We start from the raw sequence: 21,468 nt of genomic DNA, 5'->3' as shown, positions 1-21,468 counted from the left end.
CGAAATACTGCTATCAACAGCCACCAACACTGTTGATCAACGAGACTCTCCAGTCTCCACGCAAGGATCTGGACCATTCGTCAAGCTGCCCAAGGCAGACCTGCCACGCTTCGACGGAAGATTCGAAGAATGGTTGTCATTCAAGGACAAATTCTTCTCCATGATTGACAGTCAGGAGAGCCTGTCGAATGTACAAAAATTGCAATATTTGCAATCAGCAGTATCTGGTGAAGCGGCCAGGGTCATCGGAGCAATGGCAACCACTGGGCCCAACTATACACAAGCATGGCGACTGTTAGAAGAAACGTATGCCAACGAACGACTAATCGTCACGCGGCATGTGGATCTTCTAGTGCAAACAGCGCCTGTAGCCAAGGAAACTGCTGCTACCTTGAGAGAATTCGTGAACCACGTGCAACAACATCTTCGGTCCCTCAAAACTCTCGAGGTTCCAGTAGAGCATTGGGACACTCTCCTGCTGTCCATATTGTTGCCCAAGCTCACGCAACAAATCAGGCTAACTTTCGATCACACCCTCAAGGACAACGAGCTGCCGAAAATCGAAGGGTTGATGAAGTTCCTCACACAACGAGCGAGAAGCCTGGAGACGACATCAGTCGCCTCGGATCCAGCGTTGACTGCTTCACCAACGAAGAAGAAGCCAACTTCACCGACCTCATCAAGACGACAATTTCCTAAGCCAAGAAATTCTTCGCCAAACAAGCCATCCAAAGTGTTCGCAACAAACACCAAAAGCTTCAAAACCGAGTGTTCCTACTGCAAACGCAGCGGGCACTATATCAGCCGATGCGAAGGTTTCCACGCCCTTCCAGTGAACCAGCGCATCCAGTCGGTGAAGCGGGCATCTTTGTGCTCCAACTGCTTACGCCAGGGGCACACGTCTGAGCAGTGCAACGCGTCAGGCTGCCGAATTTGTGATGAAAATCACAACACGCTACTGCACGTCCCACGAACTCCAAGAGGTTCACCATCTCGAAGGTCGGCGGACAACGCACGTGAAGCCTCGACCAGTCCGGCATGACCAGTGTCCGAAATCCATGGATGCACTGCTCTCTCCGCTCAGTCAGCATCCAACCAGCTGATGACCACCGCAATACTACAAATCTATGACAACCTCAACCAGTTAACAAGATGCAGAACGCTGTTGGACACGTGTTCAACAGCAAACTTCATCACGGAACGGCTGGCGTCAAGGCTCCAGCTACGCAAGAAGAAATGCTCAACGTCCATTACAATATTAAACCAACTAACGACGTCGAGTATTTCCTCACTCACGGCAACGATCCGATCGAAGTCCGGCGGATTCGAGAAAACGCTGGAATTTCTCGTTATCCCCCACATCTCGGAGACGGAGCCACAACAACACATCGACCGGAGCTCTATCCAGATACCAGCAAATCTCCAACTTGCGGATCCAGAATTCCACAAGCCAGCTCCAGTCGACATGCTACTGGGGACTGGCATAACACTTTCGCTGCTCAGCGTCGGGCAAATCGACCTTTCACCTCGCAATGGACCTGAGCTTTTTCTGCAAAAGACCCAATTAGGGTGGGTAATTGGTGGCAGTGTTAGTTCTACAACAAGCCGAGAACAACAACGATCAACGCCTTCCTCCATCAAATCCATGCAGCAGAAAAGGAATACAGTTCCACAAGTCACCGACGAGTCAGCATCTCCAACGAGCAGAGAGGCAGACGATTTGCCAAACGATGCCACGCAGCCGACCAAGGGAGTGCAGTCTTCAGCGAACCAAGACAAACCCCCCAAGCGGACTTGTCACGTCACTCAACTTGAGTTCGACGTAAGGAGATTCTGGGAGATCGAAGAAGGACCATCTATGCGTCATCTCTCCTCAGAAGAACTGGCCTGCGAGGAGCATTTCCAGCGCAACGTGCAACGGGATGACACCGGCCGATATATCGTCGCACTACCATTCAAAAGGGATCCAACTTGTCTCGGACATTCCCATAACAGAGCTCTCAAACGTTTCAACTCACTGCAACGACGATTCAAACGAGATCCAGCCTTCAAAAATCAATATACCACAGTCATGCAAGAGTACCTGGATCTCGGTCACATGTCCGAAGACACTGACCCAAACGACAACCATGGGTTTTTCCTGCCTCATCATGCAGTCGTGAAGGAAACCAGCATGACTACCAAACTTCGTGTAGTCTTCGACGGTTCGGCAAAAACCGACACAGGGGTTTCTCTCAATGAAACTCTCATGGTCGGACCAACCATTCAGGAGGATCTTTTCTCGCATATTCTTCGGTTTCGACTTCACAATTACGTCCTTACCGGAGATATCGAGAAAATGTATCGGCAGTTCCTTCTACGCGAGGAAGACAGGAAATTTCAACGAGTCATCTGGACCAATCCAAGAGGCGAAGTGAAAACCTTCAAACTCAACACCGTCACCTTCGGTTTATCTCCGGCTCCATTTCTAGCCACACGATGTCTTCAACAACTTGCCGAAGACGAAGGACATCGATTCAAGTATGCGGGACACATCGTGAGACGCGACTTGTACGTTGACGACCTGTTGACCGGAGCAGCCACCGTAGAAGAGACCATCAGCATCCGGGACGAAGTTATCGACTTGTTGCATCACGCAGGTCTTAACATTCGTCAATGGGCATCAAACTGTCCCACCATCAAACTGTCCCACCGTCAACGTCAAGCTCGAAGCCCACGATGACAAAACATTGAAGACTCTCGGCGTGGCATGGAATTCCCTCGAAGATTCCATAGTCTACTCAGTGACACCGATCGCTGTCGATACGAGAGTCACCAAGAGGACGATTCTCTCTAACATTGCCAAAATTTTTGATCCACTGGGATTACTTGGTCCAGTTATCATCACTGCCAAGCTGATCATGCAAAAATTGTGGCAAATCAAATTGGATTGGGATGAATCCGTTCCTCACAACATGCATTCCACGTGGGTAAATTATTGCTCACAACTCAACCTATTGAACAACATGGCCTTCCCACGACCAATTCTTCTGTCGGACGTCGCAGCCACTCAACTCCATGGATTTTGCGACGCCAGCGAGATTGGCTATGGAGCGTGCATTTATCTGCGATCCAGCAATGCCAACGGCCAAATTCAATCCAGATTGTTGTGTGCAAAATCTCGTGTAGCTCCTCTCAAGTCAGCCACCTTACCACGCCTCGAGCTCTGCGGCGCACAATTATTGGTCAAATTGTATGCCACCGTTCTTAATTCAATTCACGTGAGAATTGACCAAACCATATTTTGGACCGATTCAACGATCACCCTCCATTGGATCAACTCTTCCCCACACTTGCTGAAAGCATTTGTAGCGAATCGAGTTTCCGATATCCAAACGAAGACATCGAGCAATATGTGGAGACACGTGCTGTCTAAGGACAATCCTGCCGATGCTTTATCACGCGGTCAACTGCCCGTTGAGTTTATCCAAAACTCCGTTTGAAAACACGGTCCAAGTTGGCTATCGCAAGACGAATCTTTCTGGCCTCAGCTCAAACTCCCTTCCTTGGACATGCTACCGGAAATCAGAAGCAAAACATGTCTACTCACAACGACAGCAGCTTCGTGTGAGATACTGCAGCGGTATTCATCGATCACCAAATTGCAACGAATCGTTGCATACTGCCTTCGATTCAAACCGGACAACCGCTTCAAGGGACCTGTGTCAGCCGAGGAATTGAACACTGCCAACAAAACCATACTCCGTTTGACACAACGAGAATGCTTCGCCGAAGAGATGCAAGATTTATCTCAAGGTCGCAGGGTTCACCGCAAGAGCAAACTCAACACGCTCGACCCATTCCTCGATCGAGACGGCGTCATCCGAGTGGGAGGACGTTTGAAGCATGCAGACATCCCATATTCCCAACAACATCCGATCGTGCTTCCCAAATCGCACCATTTGACAACGCTCATTTTGCGAAACGAACATTTACGCAGCATGCACGCTGGTGTCCAAGCCACGCTGTACAGTACCCGACAACGATACTGGCCCCTCGATGGCAGAAACCAAACAAGGAAGGTCATCCGCCAATGTATTAAATGCTTCCGTGCAAATCCACCAAACACAGAATGCATGATGGGAGATCTGCCAAAAGCTCGCGTCAACGAAGATCGACCATTCAACAACGTCGGGGTCGACTACTGCGGTCCTTTCTTCGTCAAGGAGAAGAAGTTCCGTAACAGAAACCGAATCAAGGTCTACGTCGCTGTCTTTGTATGCCTCGCTGTGAAGGCAGTACACCTGGAGCTAGTCAGCGACATGACCACCGATGGCTTCCTGGCAGCCTTACGTCGATTCACTGCTCGACGAGGGAAATGTCACGCCATCTATTCCGATAACGGAACGAATTTCGTTGGAGCAAATAGAGAGCTCAAAGAAATTCATCAACTGCTGAGTTCACAGGATCATCAACGCAAAGTGGATGCCTACTTGACCAACGAAGGGATCAACTGGCATTTCATCCCACCAAGGTCACCAAACTTCGGAGGTTTATGGGAAGCGGCAGTGAAGTCGTTCAAACACCACATGAGACGAGTGATAGCCAACGAATTGCCGACTTTCGAAGAACTCAACACCTTCATCATCGAAATCGAAGCAATTCTCAACTCAAGGCCTCTCACTCCATTGTCTTCGGATCCGAACGATCTTTGTGCTCTAACTCCAGGACATTTCTTAATCGGCAGCGCACTCAACACATTACCGGAGGTCGACTTCACAACCACTCCATCGAACAAACTCTCCATCTGGCAACATCTCCAGAAACTCAAGCGTGATTTTTGGGCGAGATGGTATAAGGAATACCTCAATGAGCTAAACATTCGCCACAAGTGGACCAGCGGCAGCCATAACATCAAGACGGGAACGCTCGTTCTCGTTAAAGAGGACAACCTACCACCCATGCAGTGGGCCCTCGGACGGGTTCTCGAAGTCCACCCTGGTACAGACGGCATCATCCGAGCAGTCACCATCCAAACCGTGCAAGGCAATATTAAACGAAACATCAGACAACTTGCACCGTTACCAACTGATGTAGGCCGCGAATTGTAATTGATCGGTACCCTCTCAACGGGGGGAGCATGTTCCGTCTTGCAACGGAATTTTCCAGCCGTGTCCGCCCGACTTTCTCCGGGACGGACTACCTTTCTTCAATCCCTAAAAAACAGTTTGTTTACCGGGAACCTTCGGTGCAGCGTGGCAAATCGACGGTCCTTCAACGTGCAGTTGACAAAAGTCACGTTCGTTGGGCCTCCAATTTCGTGGAGCCTTCGCCTGCAGTTTTTAAATTTCCAATTCCTTCGACCCGTCTCCTTTCCGGCAATAGAGTAATTTCTGCAATTTCGAATAACGCACACTTCATCGGCAACATGTCCTTAATTTATGACAGGGTCGCCAGCACGCATCCCTTCGGTCGCCTTTTCCGGGATTTCTTACTACCTGACACTGGGTACGACCGGGACTCCTAAGGTCCCTTTCCACCTCGCGATCAACCAATGATCTTCAAGTTTTCTCTCGGCGAGAAACATATAAAAACGAGAACTCTTGACCACCTCGCTCAGTCTTTTTTCACTCCTGCGTAACTTCGTTCGTATCGTTCAACATCGCTCGTCACTCCAGTCTACGTCTCATTTCACGAACTACTAAGTAAAACAGTTGTTCATTTTTAAGTAAACGGACAACGATATCGTCCTATTCCGTCGCGCAGCGTAGTCGGACTTACAACCCGATAGATAGTTAATATCGCGGAATAACGATATCAGGTGCTCACACGACGCACCTCAACATGCGGTATAATTGATATAGCTTCAAATGCAGCCGAAACAAACAAGTTAGCTTCAAATCTGTGCGAAACACATGATTTAGTTTCAAATCAATGCGAAGCAGAAGGCTTAGTTTCAAATCAATGCGAAGCAGAAGGCTTAGGTTCAAATCCATGCGAAACAAATGATTTAGCTTCACATACTTACGATATAAATGATATAGCTTCAAATAAAGGCGAAACAAACGAGTTAGCTTCAAATTCAAGCGAAACACATGATTTACCTTCAAATTAATGCAAAGTAGAAGGCTTATCTTCAAAGCCATGCGACACAAATGATTTAGCTTCAAATACTTGCGATATAATTGATATAGCTTCAAATGCATGCGAAACAAACGAGTTAGCTTCAAATCCAAGTAAAACACATGATTTAGTTCCAAATCAATGCGAAGCAGAAGGCTTAGCTTCAAATCCAAGCGAAACACATGATTTACCTTCAAATTAATGCAAAGTGGAAGGCTTATATTCAAAGCCATGCAACACAAATGATTTAGCTTCAAATACTTGCGATATAATTGATATAGCATCAAATGCAGGCGAAACAAACGAGTTAGCTTCAAATCTGTGCGAAACACATGATTTAGCTTCAAATCAATGCGAAGTAGAAGGCTTAGCTTCAAAGCCATGCGACACAAATGATTTAGCTTTAAATACTTGCGATATAAATGATATAGCATCAAATGCAGGCGAAACAAACGAGTTAGCTTCAAATCTGTGCGAAACACATGATTTAGCTTCAAATCAATGCGAAGTAGAAGGCTTAGCTTCAAAGCCATGCAACACAAATGATTTAGCTTCAAATACTTGCGATATAATTGATATAGCTTCAAATGCAGGCGAAACAAACGAGTTAGCTTAAAATCTGTGCGAAACACATGACTTAGCTTCAAATTCATGCGAAACACATGGTTTAGCTTCATATTCTTGCGAAACAAATGGTTTAGATTCAGGTACTTGTGATAAACATGATTTAGCTTCAAATGCAGGCGAAACATCGAGTTAGTTTCACATCCATGCGAAACACATGAGTTAGCTTCAAATCCATGCGAAACACATGATTTAGTTTCAAATCAATGCGAAGTAGCAGACATAGCATCAAATCCAAGCGAAACACATGACTTACCTTCAAATTAATGCGAAGTAGAAGGCTTATCCTCAAAGCCATGCGACACAAATGATTCTGCTTCAAATAGTTGCTATATGATTGATTTAGCTTCAAATGCATGCGAAACAAAAAAACTTACCTTCAAATACAAGCGAAACAGATGATTTAGTTTCAAATCAATGCGAAGTAGATGGCTTAACTTCAAATCCATGCGAAACAAATGATTTAGCTTCAAATACTTGCGACGTAAATGATATAGCTTCAAATGCAGGCGAAACAAACCAGGTAGCTTCAATTCCATGCGAAACACATGATTTAGCTTAAAATTCATACGAAACAAATGATTTAGCTTCAAATACTTGCGATATAAACGATATACCTTCAAATGTAGGCAAAACAAACGAGTTAGCTTTAAATCCAAGCGAAACACATGATTTACCTTCAAATTAATGCGAAGTAGAAGGCTTATCCTCAAAGCCATGCGACACAAATGATTCAGATTCAAATACTTGCGATATAATTGATATAGCTTCAAATGCAGGCGAAACAAACGAGTTAGCTTCAAATCCAAGCGAAACACATGATTTAGTGTCAAATCAATGCGAAGTAGAAGCCTTAGCTTCAACTCCATGCGAAACAAATAAGTTAGCTTCACAGACTTGCGATATAAATGATATAGCTTCAAATAAGGGCGGAACAAACGAGTTAGCTTCAAATCTGTGCGAAATACATGATTTAGCTTCAAATTCATGCGATGCAGAAGGCTTAGCTTAAAATCCATGCGAAACAAATGATTTAGCTTCACATACTTGCGATATAAATGATATAGCTTCAAATGCAGGCGAAACAAACGAGTTACCTTCAAATCCAAGCGAAACACATGGTTTAGCTTCATATTCTTGCGAAACAAATGGTTTAGATTCAGATACTTGTGATAAACATGATTTAGCTTCAAATGCAGGCGAAACAAACGAGATAGATTCAAATCCATGCGAAACACATGATTTACCTTCAAATCCATGCGAAACACATGATTTCGTTACAAATCAATGCGAAGTAGTAGGCATAGCTTCATATCCATGCGAAAGAAATGATTTAGTTTCACATACTTGCGATATAATTGATAAAGCTTCAAATGCAGGCGAAACAAACGAGTTAGCTTCAAATCCAAGCGAAACAGATGATTTAGTTTCAAATCAATGCGAAGTAGAAGGCTTAGCTTCAAATCCATGCGACACAAATGATTTAGCTTCAAATACTTGCGATAGAAGTGATATAGCTTCAATGCAGGCGAAACAAACGAGTTAGCTTCAAAGCCATGCGACACAAGTGATTTAGCTTCAAATTCATGCGAAACACATGGTTTAGCTTCATATTCTTGCGAAACAAATGGTTTAGATTCAGGTACTTTTGATAAACATGATTTAGCTTCAAATGCAGGCGAAACATCGAGTTAGTTTCACATCCATGCGAAACACATGATTTAGCTTCAAATCCATGCGTAACACATGATTTAGTTTCAAATCAATGCGAAGTAGTAGACATAGCTTCATATCCATGCGAAACAAATGATTTAGCTTCACATACTAGCGATATAAATGATATAGCTTCAAATGCAGGCGAAACAAACGAGTTACCTTCAAATCCAAACGAAACACATGATTTACCTTCAAATTAATGCAAAGAGGAAGGCTTATCTTCAAAGCCATGCGACACAAATCGTTTAGCTTCAAATACTTGCGATATAATTGATAAAGCTTCAAATGCAGGCGAAACAAACGAGTTAGCTTCAAATCCAAGCGAAACACATGATTTAGTGTCAAATCAATGCGAAGTAGAAGCCTTAGCTTCAACTCCATGCGAAACAAATGATTTAGCTTCACAGACTTGCGATATAAATGATATAGCTTCAAATAAGGGCGGAACAAACGAGTTAGCTTCAAATCTGTGCGAAATACATGATTTAGCTTCAAATTCATGCGATGCAGAAGGCTTAGCTTAAAATCCATTCGAAACAAATGATTTAGCTTCACATACTTGCGATATAAATGATATAGCTTCAAATGCAGGCGAAACAAACGAGTTACCTTCAAATCCAAGCGAAACACATGGTTTAGCTTCATATTCTTGCGAAACAAGTGGTTTAGATTCAGATACTTGTGATAAACCTGATTTAGCTTCAAATGCAGGCGAAACAAACGAGATAGTTTCAAATCCATGCGAAACACATGATTTACCTTCAAATCCATGCGAAACACATGATTTAGTTACAAATCAATGCGAAGTAGTAGGCATAGCTTCATATCCATGCGAAAGAAATGATTTAGTTTCACATACTTGCGATATAAATGATATAGCTTCAAATGCAGGCGAAACAAACGAGTTACCATCAAATCCAAGCGAAACACATAATTTACCTTCAAATTAATGCAAAGTAGAAGGCTTATCTTCAAAGCCAAGCGACACAAATGAGTTAGCTTCAAATACTTGCGATTTAATTGATATAGCTTCAAATGCAGGCGAAACAAACGAGTTACCTTCAAATCCAAGCGAAACACATGATTTACCTTCAAATTAATGCAAAGTAGAAGGCTTATCTTCAAAGCCATGCGACACAAATGATTTAGCTTCAAATACTTGCGATATAATTGATATAGCTTCAAATGCAGGCAAAACAAACGAGTTAGCTTCAAATCTGTGCGAAACACATGACTTAGCGTCAAATCCAAGCGAAACACATGATTTACCTTCAAATTAATGCAAAGTGGAAGGCTTATCTTCAAAGCCATGCAACACAAATGATTTAGCTTCAAATACTTGCAATATAATTGATATAGCATCAAATGCAGGCGAAACAAACGAGTTAGCTTCAAATCTGTGCGAAACACATGATTTAGCGTCAAATCAATGCGAAGTAGAAGGCTTATCCTCAAAGCCATGCGACACAAATCGTTTAGCTTCAAATACTTGCGATATAATTGATAAAGCTTCAAATGCAGGCGAAACAAACGAGTTAGCTTCAAATCCAAGCGAAACAGATGATTTAGTTTCAAATCAATGCGAAGTAGAAGGCTTAGCTTCAAATCCATGCGACACAAATGATTTAGCTTCAAATACTTGCGATAGAAGTGATATAGCTTCAATGCAGGCGAAACAAACGAGTTAGCTTCAAAGCCATGCGACACAAATGATTTAGCTTCAAATTCATGCGAAACACATGGTTTAGCTTCATATTCTTGCGAAACAAATGGTTTAGATTCAGGTACTTGTGATAAACATGATTTAGCTTCAAATGCAGGCGAAACATCGAGTTAGTTTCACATCGATGCGAAACACATTATTTAGTTTCAAATCAATGCGAAGTAGTAGACATAGCATCAAATCCAAGCGAAACACATGACTTACCTTCAAATTAATGCGAAGTAGAAGGCTTATCCTCAAAGCCATGCGACACAAATGATTCTGCTTCAAATAGTTGCTATATGATTGATTTAGCTTCAAATGCATGCGAAACAAAAAAACTTACCTTCAAATACAAGCGAAACAGATGATTTAGTTTCAAATCAATGCGAAGTAGATGGCTTAACTTCAAATCCATGCGAAACAAATGATTTAGCTTCAAATACTTGCGACGTAAATGATATAGCTTCAAATGCAGGCGAAACAAACCAGGTAGCTTCAATTCCATGCGAAACACATGATTTAGCTTAAAATTCATACGAAACAAATGATTTAGCTTCAAATACTTGCGATATAAACGATATACCTTCAAATGTAAGCAAAACAAACGAGTTAGCTTTAAATCCAAGCGAAACACATGATTTACCTTCAAATTAATGCGAAGTAGAAGGCTTATCCTCAAAGCCATGCGACACAAATGATTCAGATTCAAATACTTGCGATATAATTGATATAGCTTCAAATGCAGGCGAAACAAACGAGTTAGCTTCAAATCCAAGCGAAACACATGATTTAGTGTCAAATCAATGCGAAGTAGAAGCCTTAGCTTCAACTCCATGCGAAACAAATAAGTTAGCTTCACAGACTTGCGATATAAATGATATAGCTTCAAATAAGGGCGGAACAAACGAGTTAGCTTCAAATCTGTGCGAAATACATGATTTAGCTTCAAATTCATGCGATGCAGAAGGCTTAGCTTAAAATCCATGCGAAACAAATGATTTAGCTTCACATACTTGCGATATAAATGATATAGCTTCAAATGCAGGCGAAACAAACGAGTTACCTTCAAATCCAAGCGAAACACATGCTTTAGCTTCATATTCTTGCGAAACAAATGGTTTAGATTCAGATACTTGTGATAAACATGATTTAGCTTCAAATGCAGGCGAAACAAACGAGATAGATTCAAATCCATGCGAAACACATGATTTACCTTCAAATCCATGCGAAACACATGATTTCGTTACAAATCAATGCGAAGTAGTAGGCATAGCTTCATATCCATGCGAAAGAAATGATTTAGTTTCACATACTTGCGATATAAATGATATAGCTTCAAATGCAGGCGAAACAAACGAGTTACCTTCAAATCCAAGCGAAACACATGATTTACCTTCAAATTAATGCAAAGTAGAAGGCTTATCTTCAAAGCCATGCGACACAAATGAGTTAGCTTCACATACTAGCGATATAAATAATATAGCCTCAAATGCAGGCGGAACAAACGAGTTAGCTTCAAATCTGTGCGAAACACATAGTTTATTTTCAAATCAATGCGAAGTAGAAGGCTTATCCTCAAAGCCATGCGACACAAATCGTTTAGCTTCAAATACTTGCGATATAATTGATAAAGCTTCAAATGCAGGCGAAACAAACGAGTTAGCTTCAAATCCAAGCGAAACAGATGATTTAGTTTCAAATCAATGCGAAGTAGAAGGCTTAGCTTCAAATCCATGCGACACAAATGATTTAGCTTCAAATACTTGCGATAGAAGTGATATAGCTTCAATGCAGGCGAAACAAACGAGTTAGCTTCAAAGCCATGCGACACAAGTGATTTAGCTTCAAATTCATGCGAAACACATGGTTTAGCTTCATATTCTTGCGAAACAAATGGTTTAGATTCAGGTACTTTTGATAAACATGATTTAGCTTCAAATGCAGGCGAAACATCGAGTTAGTTTCACATCCATGCGAAACACATGATTTAGCTTCAAATCCATGCGTAACACATGATTTAGTTTCAAATCAATGCGAAGTAGTAGACAGAGCTTCATATCCATGCGAAACAAATGATTTAGCTTCACATACTAGCGATATAAATGATATAGCTTCAAATGCAGGCGAAACAAACGAGTTACCTTCAAATCCAAACGAAACACATGATTTACCTTCAAATTAATGCAAAGAGGAAGGCTTATCTTCAACGCCATGCGACACAAATCGTTTAGCTTCAAATACTTGCGATATAATTGATAAAGCTTCAAATGCAGGCGAAACAAACGAGTTAGCTTCAAATCCAAGCGAAACACATGATTTAGTGTCAAATCAATGCGAAGTAGAAGCCTTAGCTTCAACTCCATGCGAAACAAATGATTTAGCTTCACAGACTTGCGATATAAATGATATAGCTTCAAATAAGGGCGGAACAAACGAGTTAGCTTCAAATCTGTGCGAAATACATGATTTAGCTTCAAATTCATGCGATGCAGAAGGCTTAGCTTAAAATCCATTCGAAACAAATGATTTAGCTTCACATACTTGCGATATAAATGATATAGCTTCAAATGCAGGCGAAACAAACGAGTTACCTTCAAATCCAAGCGAAACACATGGTTTAGCTTCATATTCTTGCGAAACAAGTGGTTTAGATTCAGATACTTGTGATAAACCTGATTTAGCTTGAAATGCAGGCGAAACAAACGAGATAGTTTCAAATCCATGCGAAACACATGATTTACCTTCAAATCCATGCGAAACACATGATTTAGTTACAAATCAATGCGAAGTAGTAGGCATAGCTTCATATCCATGCGAAAGAAATGATTTAGTTTCACATACTTGCGATATAAATGATATAGCTTCAAATGCAGGCGAAACAAACGAGTTACCATCAAATCCAAGCGAAACACATAATTTACCTTCAAATTAATGCAAAGTAGAAGGCTTATCTTCAAAGCCAAGCGACACAAATGAGTTAGCTTCAAATACTTGCGATTTAATTGATATAGCTTCAAATGCAGGCGAAACAAACGAGTTACCTTCAAATCCAAGCGAAACACATGATTTACCTTCAAATTAATGCAAAGTAGAAGGCTTATCTTCAAAGCCATGCGACACAAATGATTTAGCTTCAAATACTTGCGATATAATTGATATAGCTTCAAATGCAGGCAAAACAAACGAGTTAGCTTCAAATCTGTGCGAAACACATGACTTAGCGTCAAATCCAAGCGAAACACATGATTTACCTTCAAATTAATGCAAAGTGGAAGGCTTATCTTCAAAGCCATGCAACACAAATGATTTAGCTTCAAATACTTGCAATATAATTGATATAGCATCAAATGCAGGCGAAACAAACGAGTTAGCTTCAAATCTGTGCGAAACACATGATTTAGCGTCAAATCAATGCGAAGTAGAAGGCTTAGCTTCAAATCCATGCGGAGCACATGATTTAGTTTGAAATACTTGCGATATAATTGATATAGCTTCAAATGCAGGCGAAACAAGCGAGTTAGCTTCAAATCTGTGCGAAACACATGGTTTATCTTCAAATTCATGCGAAACACATGGTTTAGCTTCATATTCTTGCGAAACAAATGGTTTAGATTCAGATACTTGTGATAAACATGATTTAGCTTCAAATGCAGGCGAAACAAACGAGTTAGCTTCAAATCCATGCGGAGCACATGATTTAGCTTCAAATCAATGCGAAACACATGGTTTAGCTTGAAATGCTTGTGGTACACATGATTTACCTTCAACTGCATGCAAAACAAACGATTTAGCTTAAAATCCAAGCCAAACACATGATTTAGATCCAAAACAATGAGAAGTAGAAGGCTTAGCTTCGAATCCATGCGAATCAAATGATTGAGCTTCAAATGCTTGTCATATACATGATATAACCTCAAATGCAGGCGAAAAAAACGAGTTAACTTCAAATCCAAGCGAAACACATGATTTACCTTCAAATCAATGCAAAGTAGAAGGCTTATCTTCAAAGCCATGCGACACAAATGATTTAGATTCTGATACTATCGAAATAAGTGATATAGCTTCAAATGCAGACGAAACAAACCAGTTAGCTTCAAATCCAAGCGAAATACATGATTTAGCTTCATATCAAGGAGATGTAGAAGGTTTAGCTTCAAATCCAATCGAAACACATGATTTAGATTCAAATCAATGCGATGTAGAATGTTTAGCTTCAAATCCGTGCGAAACAAATGATTTAGCTTCAAACACTTGGGATATAAGTGATATAGCTTCAACTGGAGACGAATCAAACGAGTTAGCTTCAAAATCCATGCGATACACATGATTTAGCTTCAAATCAATGCGTGGTAGAAGGCTTTGCTTCAAATCCGTGAGAAACAATTGATTTAGGTTGAGATGCTTGCGATATAAGTGATATAGCATCAAATACAGACGAAACAAACGAGTTAGCTTCAAAACCAAGCGAAACACATGATATAGCTTCAAATCAATGCGATGTAGAAGCCTTAGCTTCAAATCCATGCGGAACATATGATTTAGCTTCAAATTCTTGCTATATATGTGATATAGATTCTACTGCAGGCGAAACAAACGAGATAGCTTCGAATCCATGCGAAACACATGATTTATCTGTAAATCAATGCTATGTAGGAGGTTTAGCTTCAAATCCATGCAATACACAAGATTTAGCTGCAAATCAATGCGAAGTATAAGGATTAGCTTCAAGACCATGTGGAACAAATGATTGAGCTTCAAACCCTTCGAATATAGGTGATATAGCTTCAAATGCAGGTGAAACAAACGAGTTAGCTTCTAATCCATGCGCAGCACATGATTTAGCTGCAAATCAATGCTATGTAGAAGGTTTAGCTTCAAATCCATGAGAAACAAATGATTTAGCTTCAAATACTTGCGATATAAATGAAATAGCTTCAACTGCAGGCAAAACAAACGACTTAGCTTCAAATCCATGCGAAACACATAATTTAGCTACAAATCAATGCGAAGTAGAAGGCTTAGCTTCAAATCCATGCCAAACACATGATTAAGCTTCAAATCCATGCGTAACACATGTTTTAGCTTCATATTCAAGCGAAACAAATGATTTAGCCTTAAATCAATGCGATGTAGAAGGCTTAGATTCAAATCCATGCGAAAAAAATGATTAGGCTTCAAATACTTGCGATATAAATGAAATAGCTTCAACTGCAGGCGAAACAGACGAGTTAGCTTCAAACCCCAGCGAAACACATGGTTTAGTTTCAAATCAATGCGAAGTAGAAGGCTTAGCAACACATACATGAGAAACAAATGATTTAGCTTCAGATACCTGTGATAAACATAATTTACATTCAACTGCATGCGAAACAATCGCGTCAGCTTCCAATCCAAAGGAAACAAATGATTTCCCTTCAAATCAATGCGAAGTTGAAGGTTTAGCTTCAAATCAATGCGAAATAGAAGGCGTAGCTTTAAACCCATGCAACACAATTGATTTAGCTTCAAATATTTTGCGATATAATTGGTAAAGCTTCAAATGCAGGCGAAACAACGAGTTAGCTTCAAATCCAAGCGAAACACATGATTTAGTTTCAAATCAATGCGAAGTAGAAGGCATAGCTTCAAATCCATGCGAAACACATGATTTAGCTTCAAATACTTGCGATATAAGTGATATAGATTCAACTGCAGGCGAAACAAACGAGATAGCTTCAAATCCATGCAAATCAAATGATTTTTCTTCCAATACTTGCGATACAAGTGAAGTAGCTTCAAATGCAGGAGAAGCAAACCAGATAGCTTCAATTCCATGCGAAACACATGATTTAGCTTATAATTCATGCGAAACAAATGATTTAGCTTCAAATACTTGCGATATAAATGATATCCCTTAAATGCAGGAGAAACAAACGAGTTAGCTTCAAATCCATGCGATGCACATGATTTAGCTGCAAATCAATGCTATGTAGAAGGTTTAGCTTCAAATCCATGCGACACAAATGATTTAGATTCTGATACTATCGAAATAAGTGATATAGCTTCAAATGCAGACGAAACAAACCAGTTAGCTTCAAATCAAAGCGAAATACATGACTTAGCTTCATATCAAGGAGATGTAGAAGGTTTAGCTTCAAATCCAATCGAAACACATGATTTAGATTCAAATCAATGCGATGTAGAATGTTTAGCTTCAAATCCGTGCGAAACAAATGATTTAGCTTCAAACACTTGGGATATAAGTGACATAGCTTCAAATGGAGACGAATCAAACGAGTTAGCTTCAAAATCCATGCGATACACATGATTTAGCTTCAAATCAATGCGTGGTAGAAGCCTTAGCTTCAAATCCATGCGGAACAAATGATTTAGATTCAAAAACTTGCTATATAAGTGATAAAGATTATACTGCAGGCGAAACAAACGAGATAGCTTCACATCCATGCGACACACATGATTTAGCTGTAAATCAATGCTATGTAGAAGGTTTAGCTTCAAATCCATGCAGTACACAAGATTTAGCTTCAAATCAATGCGATGTATAAGGTTTAGCTTCAAATCCATGCGAAACCAATGATTTAGATTAAAATACTTGCGATATAAGTGATATAGTGTCAACTGCAGGCGAAACAAACGAGTTAGCTACAAATCCACGCAAAAAACATGACTAACGTCAAATGAATGCGATATAGTAGATCTAATTCCAAATCCATGCGAAACACATGATTTAGCTGCAAATCAATGCGAAACACATGATTATGCTTCAAGACAATGCCACGTAGAAGGTTTAGCTTCACATCCATGCGACATAAATGATTTAGATTCTGATACTATCGAAATAAGTGATATAGCTTCAAATGCAGACGAAACAAACCAGTTAGCTTCAAATCCAAGCGAAACACATGGTTTAGTTTCAAATCAAAGCGAAGTAGAAGGCTTATCCTCAAAGCCATGCGACCCAAATGATTTAGCTTCAAATACTTGCGATCTAATTGATATAGCTTCAAATGCAGGCGAAACAAACGAGTTAGCTTCAAATCCAAGCGAAACAAATGGTTTAGCTTCATATTCTTGCGAAACACATAGTTTAGCTTCATATACTTGCGATATAAATGATATAGCATCAAATGAAGGCTAAACAAACGAGTTAGCTTCAAATCCAAGCGAAACACATGGTTTAGTTTCAAATCAATGCGAAGTAGAAGGCCTATCCTCAAAGCCATGCGACACAAATGATTTAGCTTCAAATACTTGCGATATAATTGATAAAGCTGCAACTGCATACGAATCAAACGTGTTAGCTTCAAATCCAAGGGAAACACATGATTTTGCTTCAAATTCATGATTAACACATGGTTTAGCTTCATATTCTTGCGAAACAAGTGGTTTAGATGCAGATACTTGTGGTAAACATGATTTAGCTTCAACTGCATGCGAAACAAACGAGTTAGTTTCAAATCCATGCGAAACACATGATTTCGTTACAAATCAATGCGAAGTAGTAGGCATAGCTTCATATCCATGCGAAAGAAATGATTTAGTTTCACATACTTGCGATATAAATGATATAGCTTCAAATGCAGGCGAAACAAACGAGTTACCTTCAAATCCAAGCGAAACACATGATTTACCTTCAAATTAATGCAAAGTAGAAGGCTTATCTTCAAAGCCATGCGACACAAATGAGTTAGCTTCACATACTAGCGATATAAATGATATAGCCTCAAATGCAGGCGAAACAAACGAGTTAGCTTCAAATCTGTGCGAAACACATAGTTTATTTTCAAATCAATGCGAAGTAGAAGGCTTATCCTCAAAGCCATGCGACACAAATCGTTTAGCTTCAAATACTTGCGATATAATTGATAAAGCTTCAAATGCAGGCGAAACAAACGAGTTAGCTTCAAATCCAAGCGAAACAGATGATTTAGTTTCAAATCAATGCGAAGTAGAAGGCTTAGCTTCAAATCCATGCGACACAAATGATTTAGCTTCAAATACTTGCGATAGAAGTGATATAGCTTCAATGCAGGCGAAACAAACGAGTTATCTTCAAATCTGTGCGAAACACATGATTTAGCGTCAAATCAATGCGAAGTAGAAGGCTTATCCTCAAAGCCATGCGACACAAATCGTTTAGCTTCAAATACTTGCGATATAATTGATAAAGCTTCAAATGCAGGCGTAACAAACGAGTTAGCTTCAAATCCAAGCGAAACAGATGATTTAGTTTCAAATCAATGCGAAGTAGAAGGCTTAGCTTCAAATCCATGCGACACAAATGATTTAGCTTCAAATACTTGCGATAGAAGTGATATAGCTTCAATGCAGGCGAAACAAACGAGTTAGCTTCAAAGCCATGCGACACAAATGATTTAGCTTCAAATTCATGCGAAACACATGGTTTAGCTTCATATTCTTGCGAAACAAATGGTTTAGATTCAGGTACTTGTGATAAACATGATTTAGCTTGAAATGCAGGCGAAACATCGAGTTAGTTTCACATCGATGCGAAACACATGATTTAGCTTCAAATCCATGCGAAACACATGATTTAGTTTCAAATCAATGCGAAGTAGTAGACATAGCTTCATATCCATGCGAAACAAATGATTTAGCTTCACATACTAGCGATATAAATGATATAGCTTAAAATTCAGGCGAAACAAACGAGTTACCTTCAAATCCAAACGAAACACATGATTTACCTTCAAATTAATGCAAAGAGGAAGGCTTATCTTCAAAGCCATGCGACACAAATCGTTTAGCTTCACATACTTGCGATATAATTGATAAAGCTTCAAATGCAGGCGAAACAAACGAGTTAGCTTCAAATCCAAGCGAAACACATGATTTAGTGTCAAATCAATGCGAAGTAGAAGCCTTAGCTTCAACTCCATGCGAAACAAATGATTTAGCTTAACAGACTTGCGATATAAATGATATAGCTTCAAATGCAGGCGAAACAAACGAGTTACCTTCAAATCCAAGCGAAACACATGATTTACCTTCAAATTAATGCAAAGTAGAAGGCTTATCTTCAAAGCCATGCGACACAAATGAGTTAGCTTCACATACTAGCGATATAAATGATATAGCCTCAAATGCAGGCGAAACAAACGAGTTAGCTTCAAATCTGTGCGAAACACATAGTTTATTTTCAAATCAATGCGAAGTAGAAGGCTTATCCTCAAAGCCATGCGACACAAATCGTTTAGCTTCAAATACTTGCGATATAATTGATAAAGCTTCAAATGCAGGCGAAACAAACGAGTTAGCTTCAAATCCAAGCGAAACAGATGATTTAGTTTCAAATCAATGCGAAGTAGAAGGCTTAGCTTCAAATCCATGCGACACAAATGATTTAGCTTCAAATACTTGCGATAGAAGTGATATAGCTTCAATGCAGGCGAAACAAACGAGTTATCTTCAAATCTGTGCGAAACACATGATTTAGCGTCAAATCAATGCGAAGTAGAAGGCTTATCCTCAAAGCCATGCGACACAAATCGTTTAGCTTCAAATACTTGCGATATAATTGATAAAGCTTCAAATGCAGGCGTAACAAACGAGTTAGCTTCAAATCCAAGCGAAACAGATGATTTAGTTTCAAATCAATGCGAAGTAGAAGGCTTAGCTTCAAATCCATGCGACACAAATGATTTAGCTTCAAATACTTGCGATAGAAGTGATATAGCTTCAATGCAGGCGAAACAAACGAGTTAGCTTCAAAGCCATGCGACACAAATGATTTAGCTTCAAATTCATGCGAAACACATGGTTTAGCTTCATATTCTTGCGAAACAAGTGGTTTAGCTTCAGATACTTGTAATAAACATGATTTAGCTTCAACTGCATGCGAAACAATCGAGTTAGCTTCAAATGCAAGGGAAACAAGTGATATAGCTTCAAATCCATGCGAAACGCATGATTTAGCTTCAAAGTAATGCGAAGTAGAAGGCGTAGCTTCAAATCCATGCGACTCAAATGATTTATCTTCAAATACTTGCGATATAATTGATAAAGCTTCATATGCACGCGAAACAAACGAGTTAGATTCAAATCCAAGCGAAACACATGATTTAGTTTCAAATCAATGCGAAGTAGAAGGCTTAGCTGCAAATCCATGCGACACAAATGATTTAGCTTCATATACTTGCGATATAAATAATATAGCTTCAAATGCAGGCGAAACAAACGAGTTAGCTTCAAATCCAAGCGAAACACATGATTTAGTTTCAAATCAATGCGAAATAGAAGGCTTAGCTTCAAATCCATGCGACTCAAATGATTGAGCTTCAAATACTATCGAAATAAGTGATATAGCTTCAAATGCAGACGAAACAAACCAGTTAGCTTCAAATCCAAGCGAAATACATGATTTATCTTCATATCAAGGAGATGTGGAAGGTTTAGCTTCAAATCCAATCGAAACACATGATTCTGCTTCAAATCAATGCGAAGTAGAAGACTTAGCTTCAAATCCGTGCGAAACAAAAAGATTTAGCTTCAAACACTTGGGATATAAGTGATATAGCTTCAAATGGAGACGAATCAAACGAGTTAGCTTCAAAATCCATGCGATTCACATGATTTAGCTTCAAATCAATGCGTGGTAGAAGGCTTTGCTTCAAATCCGTGAGAAACAATTGATTTAGGTTCAGATGCTTGCGATATAAGTGATATTGCATCAAATGCAGACGAAACAAACGAGTTAGCTTCAAAACCAAGCGAAACACATGATATAGCTTCAAATCAATGCGATGTAGAAGCCTTAGCTACAAATCCATGCGGAACAAATGATTTAGCTTCAAATTCTTGCTATATAAGTGATATAGATTCTACTGCAGGCGAAACAAACGAGATAGCTTCGAATCCATGCGAAACACATGATTTAGCTGTAAATCAATGCTATGTAGGAGGTTTAGCTTCAAATCCATGCAATACACAAGATTTAGCTGCAAATCAATGCGATGTTTAAGGATTAGTTTCAAATACATGTGGAACAAATGATTGAGCTTCAAACCCTTGGAATATAGGTGATATAGCTTCAAATGCGTGTGAAAGAAACGAGTTAGCTTCTAATCCATGCGCAGCACATGAATTAGCTGCAAATCAATGCTATGTAGAAGGTTTAGCTTCAAATCCGTGCGAAACAAATGATTTAGCTTCAAACACTTGGGATATAAGTGATATAGCTTCAAATGGAGACGAATCAAACGAGTTAGCTTCAAAATCCATGCGATACACATGATTTGGCTTCAAATCAATGCGTGGTAGAAGGATTTGCTTCAAATCCATGAGAAACAATTGATTTATGT

At 39.9% G+C, this 21,468-nt stretch overlaps 2 protein-coding genes across 2 annotated transcripts; both read left to right on the top strand.

Annotated features, from left to right (window-relative positions):
* Nucleotides 1-1,102: 1,102 nt before the first annotated feature.
* LOC143263579 (uncharacterized) lies at nt 1,103-3,482 on the top strand. Its single transcript, XM_076528442.1, has 2 exons — nt 1,103-2,584; nt 2,640-3,482. The coding sequence occupies exons 1-2, from the start codon at nt 1,103-1,105 to the stop codon at nt 3,480-3,482; spliced, it is 2,325 nt and encodes a 774-aa protein (XP_076384557.1).
* A 69-nt stretch (nt 3,483-3,551) lies between these two features.
* On the top strand, nt 3,552-5,090 carry LOC117227933 (uncharacterized). Its single transcript, XM_076528443.1, has one exon. It carries the CDS (start codon nt 3,552-3,554, stop codon nt 5,088-5,090), a length of 1,539 nt encoding a protein of 512 aa, XP_076384558.1.
* Nucleotides 5,091-21,468: the final 16,378 nt, after the last annotated feature.

The sequence above is a fragment of the Megalopta genalis genome, unplaced genomic scaffold (assembly GCF_051020955.1).
Source record: "Megalopta genalis isolate 19385.01 unplaced genomic scaffold, iyMegGena1_principal scaffold0799, whole genome shotgun sequence".
NCBI lineage: Eukaryota > Metazoa > Arthropoda > Insecta > Hymenoptera > Halictidae > Megalopta > Megalopta genalis.
This window is presented reverse-complemented; position numbering and strand designations above follow the sequence as displayed.

Excerpts from the sequence above, each read along its gene's own strand:
- LOC117227933 (XM_076528443.1), top strand. The coding sequence starts at position 3,552 with ATGCTACCGGAAATCAGAAGCAAAACATGTCTACTCACAACGACAGCA.
- LOC143263579 (XM_076528442.1), top strand. The coding sequence starts at position 1,103 with ATGACCACCGCAATACTACAAATCTATGACAACCTCAACCAGTTAACA. Across the intron at positions 2,585-2,639 it reads TGTTGACCGGAGCAGCCACC|GTCTTAACATTCGTCAATGG; the intron begins GTAGAAGAGACC and ends TGCATCACGCAG.